The sequence below is a fragment of the Chaetodon auriga genome, chromosome 1, assembly GCF_051107435.1.
Source record: "Chaetodon auriga isolate fChaAug3 chromosome 1, fChaAug3.hap1, whole genome shotgun sequence".
Taxonomy (NCBI): domain Eukaryota; kingdom Metazoa; phylum Chordata; class Actinopteri; order Chaetodontiformes; family Chaetodontidae; genus Chaetodon; species Chaetodon auriga.
In genome coordinates, this window is record NC_135074.1 from 3,472,242 (window position 1) to 3,491,085 (window position 18,844).

An 18,844-nucleotide genomic window follows, 5' to 3' on the forward strand; every position below is an offset into this window, starting at 1 on the left:
CCAGGGCCTCAGGCTATAGATGGTTCGTCATTGGCCGTTACAATGTGCTCCACACTTGCACTGCAAAGACTAAGTACTGTAAAGTAACCCAGGTGATATTCCACTTAGCTACGCCTTCCTGTTTCTCCTCTGGGATCTGAAGACTTTCCCAGACCAGACGGACTATGTAAACCTTCAAGTGTGTTCTGGGTCTGTTCTGGGGGCTCCTCCCAGTCGGATGTGTCTGGAATACCTCCACAAGGAGGAATCCAGGAGGCATCCTAATCTGACACCTGAACCGATTTGACTGGTTCCTGAAGGAGCAGCTACCCTGAGCCTCCTTTGAATTTCTGATCTGGTTACCCGTCCCTCAAGGCAGAGGTACGCCTCAAATGAACTGGGTTGTACAAAGTGCTCTCTGACCATGTCTAAAGTCAAAGTATATGCACCTGTAAACAGCAACATTCAGAAGCCCGGTGCAATCCCTGCCATCACAGACGGGGGTGAGACGTGATCGGCTCTCTACACGGGGATAATGGTGCTCATTTTTAGACAGTCACCTTGGAGACATAACGTGGTGTTGCACTTGGTCGCACTCACATGAAAAGTGACAGAAGCAGTTGTGCGAAGAGCAAACAAAACAGCGAGCTTGAGAAAGATGTTCAGACCTTGTGTGCTTTCATACCTGCACACTCTTAGCCAATCGTAAAAGGTGCAGGAGAGGGAGGTTCCACACACTGTTAAACAATCCTGCAATCACTTTGAGAGCATGGGTGAGCCAGGACACTGTGAAGGAAAGTCATTTTTGCTGCTAGTATCCATGATCTCATTCTTTCAGTCATGACCATAGGTGTGGGCCGAAAGGTAGATCAACTAGTTGTTGGTCAGCTTAGCCTTTATGCTCAGCTCCCTCTGCACTGCAGCAGTTCAGTACAATCGCTGCACTACTATCAAGGCTGTACTCATCCACCTGTCAATCTCACACTCCATTTGTTAGTGGTACAGCGAATGAACCTGAGCATTCATTTGATTTAAAAAAAAAAAAAAAACTCAGATGCCATGTTTTAGATGCAATAGACTGGAAGTACATTCCTGTGAGAGGTTTCAGGGAAGAGACACCCCGCTGCTGTAATAGCTTTGGATCACTTCACTTCAAGACCAAAATAGTCTGCATGAAGAGCTCTTACTGCAGAGTCTTCAATTTCATATTCATCAAAAAGCACAAAGTGGGCTATTTGTTTAGCTCAAAAACAGAATGAGGACGTGCTTTCTCTCTCTGTACTTTGCTTTCATTCTTGATGACATATCATTTTGGTCTACATGCAGAAATAGACACCAGGAATTAATGATGATGTAGAAAAAAAATCATTTTTTGAATAATAGTATATTTAGGATGGCTAAACGAGCCTTTCCTACAACACACACTCACCTTACAATATAATGAAATCTAACACAATGACCAAAGTCTATGAATTTATTATGATTAAAACAACAACTCTCACACTATTTCTGAAGCACATCAAATATTAAGTATTCACCTTAACATACTTAATATTGTTGGGCAGGGCAGCTCCTTCATAAGAGAACTGGAGGGCAAGCAAGACGGAAGCAAACAGGCACCTCTGTGTCACCACTACAGCTCACTCTGATGCACATGGCCCCTAACAATGGGAATGGAGAGTGCACATAGGTGTTGCTTTAACCTGCACTAAGCTGGAGAAAGCACTACAACAATTTCGAACAACAGCTGTGAACATTTCTGGTGCACGCAGTACACACAGGATGGCACTGGGCTGTGAGAGACACAAAAACTACATAGCTGTGAAGGTTCAATGATGATTAGTGATTCTGAGATGTGCCCAGTGTATGCTCATATCAAGCATGAGGCCAGAGAGAAAGAGCCCGTGGGAACACAAACTGCTGCTGTAGTCACACCCACACATGTGCAGTTACTTTGGCATAATGCTCACAGCGTCAAACGGCAGTTCACTGACTGAAACAACACTCCTACACCTCATCAGGAAGAAGAGGATGGATGGATGGATGGATGGATGGATGGATGGATGGATGGATGGATGGATGGAGGAGTGTGTTCAAAACGAGGGCTTCAAGCCGGAGAGTAAAATGAGAATATTATTGATCAGTTATTTTTCATAAATCTATATCCTTAATTACATATTTACAAACCCAGGCATGTGTCATGGCATTAAAAAGGTTCATCTGTGAGCACAATTTCCAAACTTGTGCCCTTGCATTGCTTAATTTGTGTGTATTTAGTCTCGATTTGAGTGAATAGATTTCTAATTCCAAAGATCAAATATTTCCCCCGAATATCACCTGCCTTGCTCCATACATGTTGAAATGCTAGCTTTGATCAATTATTTATGCAGGCCATTCATGTGCAGCAACTGTCTTTCAATACATAATGCTGCAAAGAGTAAAATATTCAATTCTGTGAAAAACAGTGAATACTAAATACTGAGTATCAGCAAAAATGGGGCTAATCAGTATCAATGCTGACACCAAACAGGTTTCACCTGAGCCTGAACAACCTTGCTTCAGTAGCTGGATGGAGAATGTGGGTCAGCATCACATGACCTTGATAACAAAAACGGAGAGCATGCAGAGGAGCATGCTGTCAAACAGGATATTACAGGTTCATTCAGTCATTTGCCACAGAAGGTTCACATTCACCATGGAAAGTAAGCTGGACACTAGCCTCTGCAAAGGCTTACTTCATAGTCAGAGATGGCACAACAAGTGAGCCAGCTGTTGGTGGCCTGTGATCAGCTGATTAAAACACATCAGCAGCACTATGTAGTATCAAGACTGAGAGTATTTCAGAGCAGGTTTATCGTGTAGGAAGCTCTCCCTGGATCTGTGCTGAACTCATTTCAATTTAAAATAAGAATTAATCAACCCATAAATTCAGAACGAGTTCAAATAAGAAAAACACAGTGGATAAACTGCATTTCATACAAGACCAAATGGAAGGTCTGAAAAAAGTCAGTACAATTTAGAAAAATGCACAGAAAGTTATTTGAAAAGTATTCATCACGGCAGATGTGATGAAACATCACATGGTCTTCCAATTACTGATCCACCATATCAGTCAAGGAACTAGTTGGCTCCTGAGCTGAGAAGACTAATTCAAAGAATTCATCACGACTCCATAAACAGAAAGCTTGATTATCAACTCCAACAGAGAGCACATAGCTCCTGAGCCTCATCATAATAACTAATATGCATCACATTCAACACTAATGAAAGGATCATTCCTGGAACAAGTTCATATCTCGTGATCAATATCATTACTTCTTTGGCAAATGCATTTCTATTATTTCCTCCACAGAAGTGATATATTAATTAAGTGTGCGTCTTCCAGACACACAGACGTTCACTGTGCATGCTGAGCTGATCTTGTGCACGTACAGTTCATTGATGTTCTCTCCACACTAAGGAAATGACCTACTGTGTTCCCACTTGAACATAAATATGCACGGACACATGTGCACAGAGGAGACACAGGTATTCATCATGCTGTGAGGAACTGGGGAAAGCCACATGTGTCTGAGCTTTGTGGTATTCTGATAAACGACATTCATTTTTTTAACAGTGACCTCATAAATCTAACACATTCTGTTCATACTCTGGCTGCCACTTCAGCCTGAGGGTGACAGTGATTCATATCTGTAACACACACACACGCTATTAGCTGTGTGTTTGGTAATCTAGTGATGACAGCTGAGAGTACATGCAGGAGGAACAGGATGTGAAATGTTTCCAGGTGAAGACTGAGGGACACTGAGTGGAAATCTGACTATTTGCAAGATACAGCGGGAGTCTGTAGACCTCTGAATCATGTTGATCAGTGTCCAGATGAAGAGCTGTGTCCGGTCACTCGATGAATTCACAGTTCCCTTCCTTAACTGTTGACTAACTGAACAGTGACACCACTGCCCCCTACTGCCAAGCACCTCTGCATGCCACCGGCTATACACCGGCTCATGAGCCGCCACACCACTGTCAGGACAAAGTTCGGCTCATAGTTGTCAGGCCGTGTGCAGACAGACAGTACTATGTTTGGGTTTCAACTCTGTGTCAACAAGAGATGAGTATCAAAGACAGCTGAGGTCATAAATCGAATAAATGTGTGAATTCATTAATTGACAAACACATAACTCAGTGATTAAATGTACTAATAAGAAAACAAACAAATGAATATCAGAGGAAAAATAGAAATATCTGTCCCTAAATCAAATGAATGAGTAAGAATGAAATATATTAAAAAAAACAATGAAATATGCTCTGAATAAATCATTATCCTCTGAAATAAATACATATTTTTCTGATTATAAAACTCCATTCCAACTCCATCCCATATCTTTTCATTAATTCAGAGTATCTGCATGAAGGCTGACTCTATTTATTTCACTTGGCTGTTTTGGGGGGTGCAGTCAGTGCTGGACACTGAGCCTTCAAACAGATACTTGGATTAAAACAAAGAGAATAGAATTGAAATGGAGTTTTAGAATAATTAACATATTAATGTATTTCAGCGGATACTAATTTACTTATTTCTGTTAAATCAAGGTAAATGCATTTACCCTTTAGGCCATTACATTTCTATAAACCAGTCTTTGTGCCTTTTGGGGACAAATAAAGTGACTGTTTGTTGGACTGAGCTCTTGTTAATATGCGGTTGTCTGTGCCTGCACCCTCTCTGGTCTGACTCCTGCCTCTGACCCAGTTCTGAACTACCTGTTTGGATCAACTCTCTCCTCCTGGCGCTCTGAACTCCACTTGCTCAGTCTTCCCTCGTCTCGTTTATCTGCCTTGTCTGGCTCAGCCCTTGCTCTCCTCTGGCCAAGTGACCGCAAATTATTATTTTGAGGGTTCATAAATTCCTTGCTGCACCTACTCACAGCCTCAGCTTCTGTGTTCTGCACTTGGGCTCACACTATCAGTCCTGCACATTGTTTTTATTACTGATTAGTGTCAAGTGAAATATCACAAGCCCAAGATGACCTCTTCAAATCGCTTCCTTTTTCAGACCCAGAGATATTCAGCTTGCAGTGATGTAAAGATAAATGCAGACAACGAGGCACAGAAACCAATGAATGTCCAGCATTTTTGCTTGATTAATGACAGTCGATTATCAATTAATTGTTGTAGACCAATTTTGTATCGCCCCAAAATAATCAAGAGAGCCCTAACAATTGTGACATTTGATTTTCTGATGATAGCTCATCCCTTTTCTCAACTTTTCCCATAACACTGAGACATTCAGCCTCTGTTGTGCAGTTAAGCCGTCTGCTGCCTCATTACTGTACTTGTTTTTCAGAGTTGAGCTTTGGGGCCTGAGCTTCAGCATTCCACAAGGTCCAAACAAGACGTAAACTGGGACTGAGACTCCTTTCATTTAACAACTTGTTAACAAGATGGAAATCAATAAAGTATGTAAATATTATCACTGCTGCCTTGAACCGCGTGGGGACTCACACTGCTTCTTTTCAAAGGTCTGGACCGTGTCAATATTATTCCTGACTGATAACGCAGGCTAGAACAGAGCGAGGTGTGAGATGTGATTGGCTGACATCTCAATTCAAAACAAAGCAGTTGGAAACCTCATTTCCTACTCAAGGATACACTGAATTAGGGCTAAACTCATGTATACATGTGCTGAGGATGACATTAAAACACCATGTGTGTTGAATTATATGTCACACCATGAACAAACTGCAGCACAGTCACAGTCATAGTAACTTAACTTCACATCAAGGTGATCTGCTGTTTTTCTTCCTTGAAAAATGTCCCCTTCTGCTGCCTCTATTAGCAGATGTCATCCAATAAAAGTGGTCATTCAACATATGAGCTCAGATTAAATCACACCATGAGAGTTGTGCAGGGTGTGGGTGAGTCTGAACAACCTACTTGACGTTGGTGTTGGTGCAGATGATGTACTCTATCTCATCAGAGTACGGGTTCTGGAAGGTGAAGCTGCTGGTTCGGATCAGCATCCACTCCCTGTTCTTCATTCGGAAACGATACATGACCGACAGAACCTGACCCTTCAACTTCACCACCTGCAGAGAGAGAGAGAGAACACTGAGTAATAGTGCGATTTCTAAAATGTCTTAATTATCCACCTGCGTCCGTCGGTGAAAAGAGGAGCAAATTGAAACTGAAACCACGGTCGGTACCTCACCATGTGGATGAATAAAGATAGGAAAATCAAAAATCCCATCAGGCCTTGCAAATCACACCTGAGTGTAACATTTGGCTTGAATCCAAATCCTGGTTTCACATTGGATGGGACCCACTCAGAGGAATCTCCAAGACACAACCATGACATCATCAAGGATTTATGAATCAACGCGCCTCACTCCATCTCGCCTTTCCACTGCGACGTGAAGCTGCTCTGGGAGGCGCATCATTCCCAGTCAAACGTCTGTGCCTTAATGAGCCTCGACATCAGTCCATTCACTTGCTGGACAAGTTACAGATTGTCTGTGTTTGTGTTCACTTCTGATATGACCGATTGTGTGAGCACGTTTGAAGCCTGAAATACATTGACTATTTACTTGATCGATATTCGCTTGATCACCAGAAGGAAGACACAGATTAATGGTTTTCTTTAAGACATTGCTCCTGAAGGGATCTCAAGTAACAGTCCTCTGTCTGGACAGAGACAGTTCAAGCTAGTGTGTTAGTATAAGCTTCACTGCACTGTTGTGAAATTAAGTCCTGCTGTTGGTGTTTGAGACACCTCAATCATTGTGCTCCGCTTGTTTCAGTCCTCTTAACACGTTGTATTGATTGTGTGTCCCTCACCGTCAGGCTTTGTTTTTTTGGTTTTTGTTTTGTTAATGTTCTGGCACAGCAGTAAAGCCGGTAAGCTGCACTGTGTTAGCTCAAAGACCAGAGTCACAACTGATGAACTCTGAGCTGAGTTCACACGCTGCGTTTCTGTGTGATAAAGAGACAGTTATTGTCTTCAGTCCACACAGACTACAGAGACCACAGAACAGACAGGGAGGGGGCAAGGGAGACAAAAGGACAATGTTCCTCTGGTTAAGTTCCATGATGAAGTCAAAATAATATAATGGAGTCTCTCCGAGTACATAACAGACAAACAGATCAAATAAACCAGATACTAGACACCCACAGCAAATAAAATGGAGACCCAGATCAAATACAACACGTTTTTTTAATCACCTAATCAAGTTGCGAGTATTATACAAAGTTATGTAGCATGTAAGAGAATTGCATTTGACCTACTTCTAATCAGAATGAACTGTACTGGTGACTGAGAAGGCTTAACACTGCACACATATCAAAAAGGGATAATCAGTTAACGTAATCATTCAGTCTGCCAGCTCTCCTGCCAGTCAAAGCAAACTCAAACATCCCTGATGAAGGGCAGCGTGTTGTTCACAGACAAGTCAATGGTGGAATATACTTGAATTCCAAAACTTTTGATGGATTGTGTGTGTGCATTCATTTGTGTATGAAGTGGATGACAGCCAGAGGTTTCCACGGTGAGCTGAGGAGTAAAACATTCCTGGTCAAGCTGCTGCGAGAGACGAGGCGTTTTCTCACTGGTTTTAATACGTCCCATGGTGCATTGTATGATGTCTGTGGAGTGAAGCGTCAGTATGGATGTGTCTGAGAGACAACAGAGGAGGAAACAACTGGTGTTAGTGCGGATACCCCAGGGCCACTCTTCCACACATGGGTTCCACTGCTCATTTCTGTATTGCATCAGTTCCAGGTTGATGAAACACCCGCATTTGTTAAACTCTGAGATTGATGAAGCTGTTGTCAAATCTTGTGTCTTTCCTCCTATTTTAATTAGCTACATGCAAATCATACAGCTAATATTTTACCTGATGTGCCAGATGGTTTGTTACACAGAACCATCTGGGAAGCCGTCCATGGAAACTGTTTGCAAAAGGGCAGGCGCTTTCAAAATGACTCGGTTGGCTTGGACAGATTTTAGTGTATCACACGGAGGGAAAGCAAAAGTGAGTACAAACTACAGCATAAGTAACCAAGCATTAGCGCACCCAAGAGACGCAGAAACATGCTCAGCCAGTGAATGCATTCATACCATCCTTCCAATCTGTTCTCATAATCACTCTCTGCTACCAATGGTCTCTCTTGCCAGCAGCCTTTCTCTGCAAATGATGTGTACATATCCTTCAAGTAATACATATATAAACTAAGTGCTGAGTTTATATACCCTCTTGTGTTTTCATTGATATAATGAGAGACACATTGGTGATGTCAGTGAGGCACATTTCCCAGCTCTCAAATAATCTCCAATTTCTCAAAGCAACATTTCTAAGACAATTAGGAATTGTGTGACTGTACCACTTCACAGGCTGTTCTCCATGTGGCCCCTGGCATGTCAAGCTTGAGGCCCTGTCTTAAACATTCATTAAAACACAAATAAACCATACAAAGCAGCTAAAGTGTGGTCCTACCTGTTGGAAACTTTCTCTCAAGTGACTCTGGTCCTCAGGATGACAGAACTCCAGAATATCTTTGCCCAGCAGGTCCTACAAAACAGTCAGTTAACAGGAATTTATCCTCCTGAAATAAAGGGTCCATTTAACTAAATCAAAATACAAACAAATAATAAACACATTTCATACTGCATACTGCATCCTATGTTAGGATTGCAATGTACCCAGATATGTTTTCTTCTATTAAATAAAGTGGTTGTCAACAACAACATCTCAGGTCTGAAAAATATTGACATGTATTACTGGCAGCGGTCGAGTACAACCTCAGCAACTTCTCAATGATACAACTGAACCACAAACTCTGTCAACAGCAGATGAAGCTGCATTGTTTTCAAGACATCAGACCTGAATGCCATATTGTGGTCAGTGAACCAAGAAGTATTTTATTTTCTGACTGATTTTGAAATGAATCTTTCCATGATATTAAATGCAGGCTAGCTGAGGTGAGAACGTGATTCAAACACTGCAAACCTTTCCCTTAAAGGTGAGAGCTAATTGTAGATGTTGTAATGCAATTACATGCCAGACATCTCATTTGAAAAAAAAAAAAAGAAGGTAAAAGACAAACTAAAATTACCACCTTGAGGCTGATTGCTTCTGCCAACCAATCAAGTTTCATCTTTATCTTCAAATATATCATATGTTGTGAAGACTTTGATGGAATTTAATTAAAGGTAAGTGTGTTTCTATGACGAAATGGAGATTATCTCTTCACTGACTCTTCAGATGACATATGATTCCAGTGAGAACATGCTGTCTTCATTTTCACAGAGGACTGACAGACAGCTTCATCACATGGTGCAACAACAATCACCTGAAGCTCAACATCAGCAGAACCAATGAGCTTGTGGAGGACTACAACGCTTCAAATATGGATGTTGCTGCAAAGAAACTACAAACTGTAAAACGTGGATGCTTCACACACATCTTCAGCACAGAAGATCTCTACAATCTGCACAGTTTCACGGAGGACACCCAAGATTAGAGTCACCAATTCACTATCTGACCAAATATGAAATATGGTCACAACCTGCTCTTCTGTTCCTGAGGTCTGGTGCTGAATAATTACCAGGAAAGTGTTTTTACAGCACATTATGATGTTACAGTGAAGCTGACCTTTGACCTTTTGGATATAAAATGTCATCACTTCACCATTTTATCCTATGAGACATTTGTGTGAAATTTTGTCATGATTAGCGAACGAGTTCTTGAGTTATGGTCAAATATGTCTTTTGTGAGGTCACAGTGACCTTTGACCATGAAATTCTAATCAGTTCATCCTTGAGTTCCAGTAAACATTTGTGTCAAATTTACAGAAATTCCCTCATGGTGTTCCTGAGATATCGTCCTCACGAGAATGGAGGGAACAGCCACAGCTGTCCCCAGAGCAGAGGCATCAGAAGGGTCTGCTGGAATGTCACAAGTAAAGCTGCTCCTCCAAACAGGAAGCATGTTTTATGAATGTGATAGTAACAGAAATAGAACTCTTTGATTCAGTCATTTCTAAGAGGTTTCATGTTGAGTAAGTCTTCAGAGACACAAGCTGACTGACCACAAGAATGTGTTTGACACAGCAGTGCAGGCAACAAGTGTTTTTCATCTCGGCTGCTTATTTCCACGGTCAACACTGCAGCTTATGTGCAGCGCTGATCATGCTAAGTATTGCAAAGTCATGGAATTCCACAGCTGCGGAACATAAGTTTATCTGAGATGGAAGCAGGACTGGGCTATTGCAACAGAGCCTTCGTGAATAATCTCAAAGTTAGAGGTTAAAATGATTGATAAGTGTTTAGAATTCACATGTGGAGCCTTTGAGAACTGGCAGGTGTACCTGGCCACTCTTCTTTTATCCTTTTAATCTTTGGTCTAAGTGCTCCTCTGCTCAGCCAGAGAATTACTATTATCAGCAGTATATTCACTATATTGAGCGTTTTTACATTTACTCTTGAATTCTTCTTCTTTTTTTTTTTTTACCATCTGTGCATTTAAATTCTCAAATAAAATGCTGTATTCTTGCATTATGCATATCTCTGCAGCATTAATTCCATCAGGTCCATCCATCCAACATACAATACTCCATAGTCTGCTGTGGCTTTAATGTTATGTCAAAGTTGAAGTGAGTTGAGGAATGAATTAGTGAATGAGAACCGTGTTTCTGTTTAAACAAGAGAAAGTGGGAGCTCTGTTGAGTATGACACGACTCTGTTGTACTGATGGAATCAGTGTTGTAGAACTATCTGTTATACTGAATTAACCAAGACAAGTGATATGAGAAAGTGTTGCATTGACAGTAAATTGAAACAGGAGCAGAAAACAATGAGGCTTCTTCCTGAAATCACATTTTCCTAAAAATGAGTAATTTATGATATTCTCTATTACAAGCCTGTTTCTAATTAAGGTCTGGTTCTCTGCCGTTGAAGTAAACCTATGACACACCACTTGAAAGTAGACTGAACAAACTTAACCCAAAGCTCAAGAAAGTTCAACGTTGACAACTTTCTGCTGACCTGAGGCTGATAACCAATGACGTTTATGCAGCGTGGGTCGACAAAAGTGATGACACCATCCGAGTTGTGACGTGACAGGAACTCTGTGGGCACCGACAGGCCGTTCATATCCATGGACACTGGAGAGCTGGTCACCTGAGAGAGGGCGCAGACATGTTGAGCGTACACCATTTAGCAATAGGGACAAAGATATTTGAAATAGAGGTACGAGATTACGAAAAAAGCAGCGTATTTAGCTAAAATATGTTGAAATTGTTGAAATTTTGTGTGTTATTTTGGAATCAAATTGATCCAATTGGCTGTGCCACCACACATACCTGCAGTCTTCCAATGGCCACTAGGCAGTATTTTCCAGTCTGACCTGCCTCTGTGTCTTCATCTGGTATAGTCATACCTGAGGAAAGAAAAACAAGAGGTAAAAAACATGACATTTCTTATAAACTATAACCACTTATTTTTCCATTTGCTAGTTGAACTTTGCAGCAGTGAGAAGTAATCTACTGGCTGACAAGGCCACCGCTCCTCCACAATGATTTATAAATTACGTTTTCACCATTAAATCTCCACACTGCAAGACATATTTCAGCCACAATACCCAACTCTTTCAAACAAATATTCAAACTTGCTCCTCTCTGTCCTATATAGATAATTCAGTGAAAGAGGGAGAAACAGACAAAGACACAAACAGACAAATCAGTTCCATTTTGATGGCACTTCCCCTCACTGAGTTTTAGTCACAGCTGCAGAGGCATTACACCCAGACTGCTCACATTTTCTTGTTAAAAATCATGTTGCATTTTCAGTTACTGAATTTGGGTGCACACAGCTGCTGACCTTGCTTTAGGTTTACATTAAATTACATTTCACACAATATCATGTTGGAATATGACTGGGGATGTAACAATATATCGATTCTCGCTATATTGCAGGACTATTACAAATGGAGCATTTACATGTGAATAATTTTCCATCATGAAACTTCAACAGAGCTTAAGAGAACTGTGTGAAGCACAAATTGAATCAACTGATCAATTTCCCCTCAAAGATCAATGAAGTATTCTGACTACAAAACACACTGAGCTGTAAACAAAGGTCAGGTGGTGCCATGGCTCTCATGAGAATCCTGTGGAATCCTGTGGATCCTGTGAATCCTTGATACGGTAGTGACACATACAGTGCTTAACAAATTTATTAGACCACCTATCATAAAAATGAGAAAACATAAACATGTTAGAATTCTGTCAAAAACTTGTTTAAAACTAAAAATGTTATTGTTATTTATTTGGCAAATAACGAACTGAAACGACTAAATAGTCCTTTTTCACACATAATAACCAAAAAACTTAATGGCCTCCTTTGGCCTTGGTAACAGCTTGCATTCTTGCATTCTTATGTACTTTTCGACAGTCTGTTTTGTTATTGAGTTCCAAATAGTTTCTAGCTGTTCCCACAGACTTGCTTTAGATGAAACTTTTGTGCGATCAATCTTTGAATCTTCTAAATCCCAAATTTGTTCAATAGGATTCAAATCCGGACTTTGACTCGGCCAGTACATCAGTTCCAGTACTCCAGATTCCCTTTTCTTGGTCAAAGTCTCTGCACAGCTTTGAAGTATGCTTGAGGTCATTGTCTTGTTGGTATATGAACCCACGCCCAATCAGATTCAGTCCAGAGGGGATTCCATGATGCACTAAGATGTTGTGGTAAACGGTCTTGTTCATGATACCGTCGATTTTTGGAACCCCATACCATAATGGAATCTCCACCGTGTTTCACTGTGGGTGCAATGCATCTGCCATCAAAACGTTCTCCAGCTTTTCTGCGGACATAAACACGATGATGCTGACCGAAAAGTTCAAACTTGGACTCGTCCGTCCAGAGTACCTCCTTCCAGTCATCAACAGTCCAGTGTTTGTGCTCCCTGGCAAATCTGAGGCGTTTCTGGATGTTTGCAGGCCTCAATAATGGCTTCTTAGCAGCTATTCTTCCCTTTAAGCCTTGTTCTGTCAGTCATCTGCTTATGGTCATTCTGGAGACTTTCTCAGACTCTGATCTAGAAGCATTCATCTCTGCCTGAAGATCAGCAGTGGTCTTCCTTCTGTCTCTAGTACTTAAAATCTTGAGGTGTCTGACATCTGCTTCAGTTAACTTTCATTTCCCGCCTCTTCCTTGCCGCATTTTGTAAGTACCAGTCTTCGCAATTGACTGCAGACCACATTATGAGAACACTTTATGTCTTTCCCTATTTGTCTCAGAGACCATCCAGCATCATGAAGTGTTTTAATGCAGACTCTTTCATTTTCAGTGAGCTCTCGACGTTTTACCATTTTGAACATGAATGAGGAATTTCAAACTGAATTCACCTTTTTATACCCAAATTTGAGCCGGCTCACTGGGCTTCTCTGAGAAGTCAGAAATGAATCAAGCATAACAATCAACCACTAAAACTAATTTTTCTGTTCAGGAATGCAAGAATGCAACTATAATTTGACGTATTAATCAAGAAATAATAATGTGCTTTACTATTTTTTCAGTTTTTTGTAAATCAGTAAATTTGAAAATTCATAGATAACAATAATAATTATATTTTAGCATTAAAAATATCATTTTTGTTAAAGAGTTTCTACTTATTGGTGTATTAACCATTACAGAAACATAAAAAATGATTTTGGTAATTATCAATGCTGTTATTTAGGGCAGCTGTGGCATAAACCTTACTTTGGGTGGTGGTCTAACAAATATGTTAAGCAATGTATATTTGTTACAAACACCCTTTGCTGGAACAGCTGCTGTAGTGCACATATAACACTTAACATCTTACTGCATCATTAACTCATCTCTCTCTTTCTCTCTCCCACCCACATTAATCAACATTTCTGTGTTCTGTTCCTATCATTGTCCTCATCATCGGCACTGTTTATTTATATTTGTTACTCAAGAAACATGATTCTAAATCAAATTCCATGTCATTTTAACTGTAAAATGAACTTTGCCTGTGTTTTATGTATGCAGCATATTTGTTAGGTCTACAGGTGAGTATCACTAAAAACAGAAGTGATGGAGGGATTGGTGGATTGGTGCCAGAGGAATCGCCACACACCAATGCAGGGAAAACCAAAAAGCTGTTGGTGGACTTCTGAAGATAGAAACGCTCCCTCTACACCAGCGAACATCCAGGGAACACCCAGGTACCTTGACAAACACCTGGTGTTCACCTGAATAATAAACTGGACTGGACTGACAGTATCAATGCCAGAGCAGACTGTGTCCATCCTCTATGGAGCGGTCTGCTGGGGTAGCAGCATCTCAGCTGCTGTCAGGAAGAGGCTCAACAGACTGATTTAGAGGGTCAGCTCTGTCCTGGGATGCCCCCTCCAACCAGGTGGAGATGGTATATATTATATTATATATTATAATATATATATATATATATATATATATATATATATATATATATATATATATATATATATATATTATATATTGTTTACTTATTTATCATATCTTGTTTTATTTACTGATACTTCTTACTACTGCATCTCCGCTACTGCTGTAACACTGAAACTTTCCCAGCTGTGAGATTAATAAAGGATTAGCTTGTCTTTTCACAGGGTACTAGCACAATTTTCATCAATAAAATCTCCATTTTAATTCTATTTTTATTTTTTTATCTGTTAATTAGTTTACCTCGGTATTAAAGAACTACAGGTTGTGCATTAGAGCTGCCTAAATTGGCCAAATATGCCGTTTGATTATTCCTTCTAAATAAAGCATCTAGGTTCGAACCATTTGAAGGTTTTCTTTTTTTCATTTTGTCAAACCAGTACAATGAGAGACATACTACTTATACATTATTTCAACATAGCTGTGTGTTACAAAATAAATAAAACAATGCTGTGGAATTGTCCACTCATATCAGCTTGATTTCACGTTAAACCAATGAAACTGACGTTCTGTCCAGAGCTTCCAACTGGTGCCGGTCCACATGTCCTGGAAGATGTCAATGTCCCAGACAGAAATTACAGTCACTTAGTATCTGACTATGGACCCTATTTTCCCATATTTTTGTGTGTAAGTGACAAATGGGGAATAGAAACTCAAACAGGCTGCAATGTAATCCCTCTGGACGTTTGCACAGTGTCAATGTAGATCCACTCAAAGTGTTTGTTTTTGCCATTGACAGGCTCAGATTGTTATTCTAAAAGTCTGACACCATCATGGAAAGGATCCCTACAAAGACAGACCTTTCGTTAAAGAGTAAGATCCTGTTGGTTTAAGCAGAAACAGCTGTTACATCGCTCTCGCCAAAGCCACCAGACTCCATTCACAAACTGTCATATTATTACCGTAAAAGACACGTCATTCAAATTCAACTAAACTAAATAAAACTCAGCAAAAACCTTCTTGGTTTCACTTTCACTGTTCCAACAATCACCACTAACTCTGGTTTGGTTTATATAAACCCTTAATTCACCAAATTGGGAGAGGAGTGAGAGAGAGGGCTGACATCAGACAAACAGCAAAAACCAGCATGTAGAGCTGGGATATTTCCACAAGTACCTCTGGAACTGTTGCTGTTTAATATGCATTAATCACAGAGCAGATGTTTCGTTTTGCTGAAATCCCTTACCAGTTAACAATGGCAGTTTACCATAGAGTTGAAAAAGAGGAGCCTCCATTAGCTCCTTCACATGAAAACAAAAATGATGACACTCGTGGCTACATTCATCTCTTCTAACACCAGCAGTCAGCAGCAGCTGGACTGCTGCTCAGTGTGCAACATATCTGTGTCTGTCATCCATCTGTGATTTATGACTGTGAGTGCGTGTGTCTGGCCTGATGACCACTTGCCAGCAGTATTATGTCCAGAACATTCCAAAGGAGTTATTTTTAGTGCAAGGAAGTGAAGCATGTGTCAGTAATTTCAAAACACATATGGTGAACATGTGTGTGTTTGTGTTATACCTGGAAATACTCCAGTGTGACCTCCAAGTTATTTGAAGGGATTTAGTTGTGTTTTACTCGATGTTGTTCAATTCCATCACCCCACTTCACCACATCAGCCTCCTAGACACTTGGTTTGAGACCAAAGGGACGCATTCCAGTCCCTGTCTCTGTAAACACTGCACAGTGTATGTGCTGGAGTCAGAGAGTGCGTCTGAGGCCTTGAGTGCTCTGAGAACTGGTGTGCTCAGATCCATTGCATAATACATTGATACTGCTGTACTGCGATGGTATGAGGTTAACATTTTCCTTTCAATACCTTACAGGATATAGCAGAGAAGAAAATATCTCAGAGTGAAATCTAATAATAAACAACACATTCTTCTCAAAGTGTGTTCTAAAATTCAAGAATAGGTTTTGAACAACTCATGCAGGAAGCTTTCAGTCGATCAATTGGAGCACAGAAGGTAATTCTAACTTTCTCACTGTCAACAACTCCCATGAAAAGGCCCAACACACGAAGTTTGTCTCTCAATGCTCTCTAACGTCCTACTCTTGTCTGTGATGGCTTCGATTTTCACTCTGCTCAGTCATTATCCATTTATTCAGTGTGATCTAACTCACCTCAATGCCTCACCTGCTCATCCTCCCTGCTCACCTGTCCTCCATTCCCTCATTAGCTCCTTTGTATATTAACCAGTATAATCCCACTTGCTCTCTGCCAGACTGTCCTTGTGCCTTGTGCCTAACCTTTCCAGTGGTTTGAGTATTGCCTGTTTCTTGATCTTGGCCTTGTTTTTGGACCAGCCTGTGTCTTTTGGATTCTTTCATATTCTTTTAAACTTTTCCTCGTAAAGATTCTTTGCTCTACATTTGCCTCCTGAATTGTGCCTTTGTCTTTGAACTGTGACAGTCTGGGACTCTCAGCTCCAAGCCCACTGGTCTCTGTTGAAGATGTAAATCGTCCAAGCTGCTCAAAGATAGACAGTTTCAATTAAAATGGCTCAGTCATTTTCTAAAAGAGCTGGTCACTGTAGTTTTTAGCAAACGGTACACAAACAGGAAGAAACGGGGCAATTGTTTATCAGCAACGGATTAATCCACATGTGGTGCCGTACTGACTTATTTCCGGCAGCAGGATGTGTGATCCCAATTATTGTGGGATTGAGTGTAAATAAACTACAGCCTGTGTGTCATCCATTGCAACAGTGTGGCTCACTGATATGTTCAACAACAACAGAGCTTTGTAGCAGAGAGGGATCCGATGCATCAGGATACACACACAACATTTGTTACTTGGTTCAATTCATTGTTTGAATCTTTTTGAGGAATTAACAAAAAAATATCTATCACCAGACTGTGGCTTTAAATAGAGGTCTACAAGTTCCAAGGAAAGTGCCTTGGGTTGAATTTATTGAGTGGTAAACAGAAAAAAAAACAATGTCTGAGTGCATGCAGTTCAATAAAGTCAGTTCACTGACACTGAGATTCATTTTGCCCTAAAACAGCGAGGAAAGTAAACAGGCAGTGAAGCAGTAAGGAAAACATTGTTTTCTTTGTCCCGGGCTTCAGATGAATGAGAGCTTGTGGGGTTTAGATTTCTGTCTGCAGGTCGGTATAATGTGGGACTGGGTACAGTAGAGCTTCGAGACATATCTTCAGACACTGCCACAGTGAAACAGTGCCAGTATTGGAAGCAGTGTAGTGAATGTGTAATGTGGCTGATCACCACTGCTGGTCATAGTAAAGGAGCAAACTACAAACCGTTTCCAGCCAAGTTTCAAACCGACCGGGGGGGCTGAGTGTGTCTCCAAAGACAGAGTTTTGACTGGGTATCCTCAGACCTAATTCCAGGGTGTGGATGGGATCACAATATGTGAGTCGAGCAGAGCAGCAATTTTCACAAAAATCCAGTTTCACTCCATAACAAATGTGGTGAATGCTGCCCTGCAGTTCTAGAACATAGCGTGATATTTAGAGGCAGCACGGACGCTGACAGTTCAGTCAGAGGAAGAAACTTGAGGATATGCTGAGCTGTATGACACTTCCTGAGCTGCAGAGACAGGAGCAGGGAGGAGAGCAGAGTCAGAGGAACACCTGGGGTTCCTGGGAAGATCCTGGTAGGGGAGACACAGTCCACACACAAGCTTGTTGTTACAGCAATCATCTGTGCTGTCAGCTGGGAAATTCAAACCGAAAGACAGACTGCAAAAACACTCCTGCAGTCACATTCACAACGAGACGAAATGTTTTCTTTGTGCTGTGTCTGAGCACAGGCTCAGGGGAGAGTTTGAACACTGACTTTGAAAAATGCTGCTCTGAGCCCTGCCGCTCTGCTCACACACCCTGGAGGGGTCCCAGAACCACACTGGTTGTTGTGGATCTGTGGTTGAGTCCAGGTTCTGATCCAGAGCTGTGCAGAGCCTACAGCTGCTTTAGGTTAGACCAGGCCACACTTATTCTGGGAAGGGACTCATGCAGTGAGGTGAAGTTTGGGTTAAGCAGGGATAGAGACAAGAGCATCAAGTGTGTGTTTGTTTACCTGCAGGGGGCCAGGCTTTGATGTAGCCAGTGCAATGCACCACAGAGTACTGGGCCTCTCCTTCTTTTGAGGGTCCAAGGCCATTCCTGCCCATCGAACACACACACACACACACACACACACACACACACACACACACACACACACACACACACACACACACAGCAGCATGTTAGATACTCAGACACAGCTGTGGAAGGGCTCAATGACATTATAAACCTTCACACATAAAATACTTATCACTGTTGGCTTCAACTCTCTGTTCATGTGATGGCTTTTAGGTTACATGCACCTTTACAGAGTGTAAATAACATCTGGGAAACTGAAAATTGCCTCAGCAG

At 41.1% G+C, this 18,844-nt stretch overlaps 1 protein-coding gene across 3 annotated transcripts in view; it reads right to left on the bottom strand.

The window, feature by feature from the left end:
* The window catches only part of arnt2 (aryl-hydrocarbon receptor nuclear translocator 2), a 69,181-nt gene that overhangs the window by 11,816 nt on the left and 38,521 nt on the right, over nucleotides 1–18,844 (bottom strand). For 2 of the 3 annotated variants that reach the window (XM_076729555.1, XM_076729639.1), the window contains 5 exons: nucleotides 18,504–18,589; nucleotides 11,335–11,411; nucleotides 11,018–11,152; nucleotides 8,469–8,543; nucleotides 5,914–6,065 (listed from right to left, as the gene is read on the bottom strand). In XM_076729555.1, the coding sequence (XP_076585670.1) occupies nucleotides 5,914–6,065; nucleotides 8,469–8,543; nucleotides 11,018–11,152; nucleotides 11,335–11,411; nucleotides 18,504–18,589 (525 nt within the window). Of the gene's footprint in view, nucleotides 1–5,909; nucleotides 6,066–8,468; nucleotides 8,544–11,017; nucleotides 11,153–11,334; nucleotides 11,412–18,503; nucleotides 18,590–18,844 lie in introns of those variants that run through there. The other variant, XM_076729724.1, reaches the window with a different exon arrangement.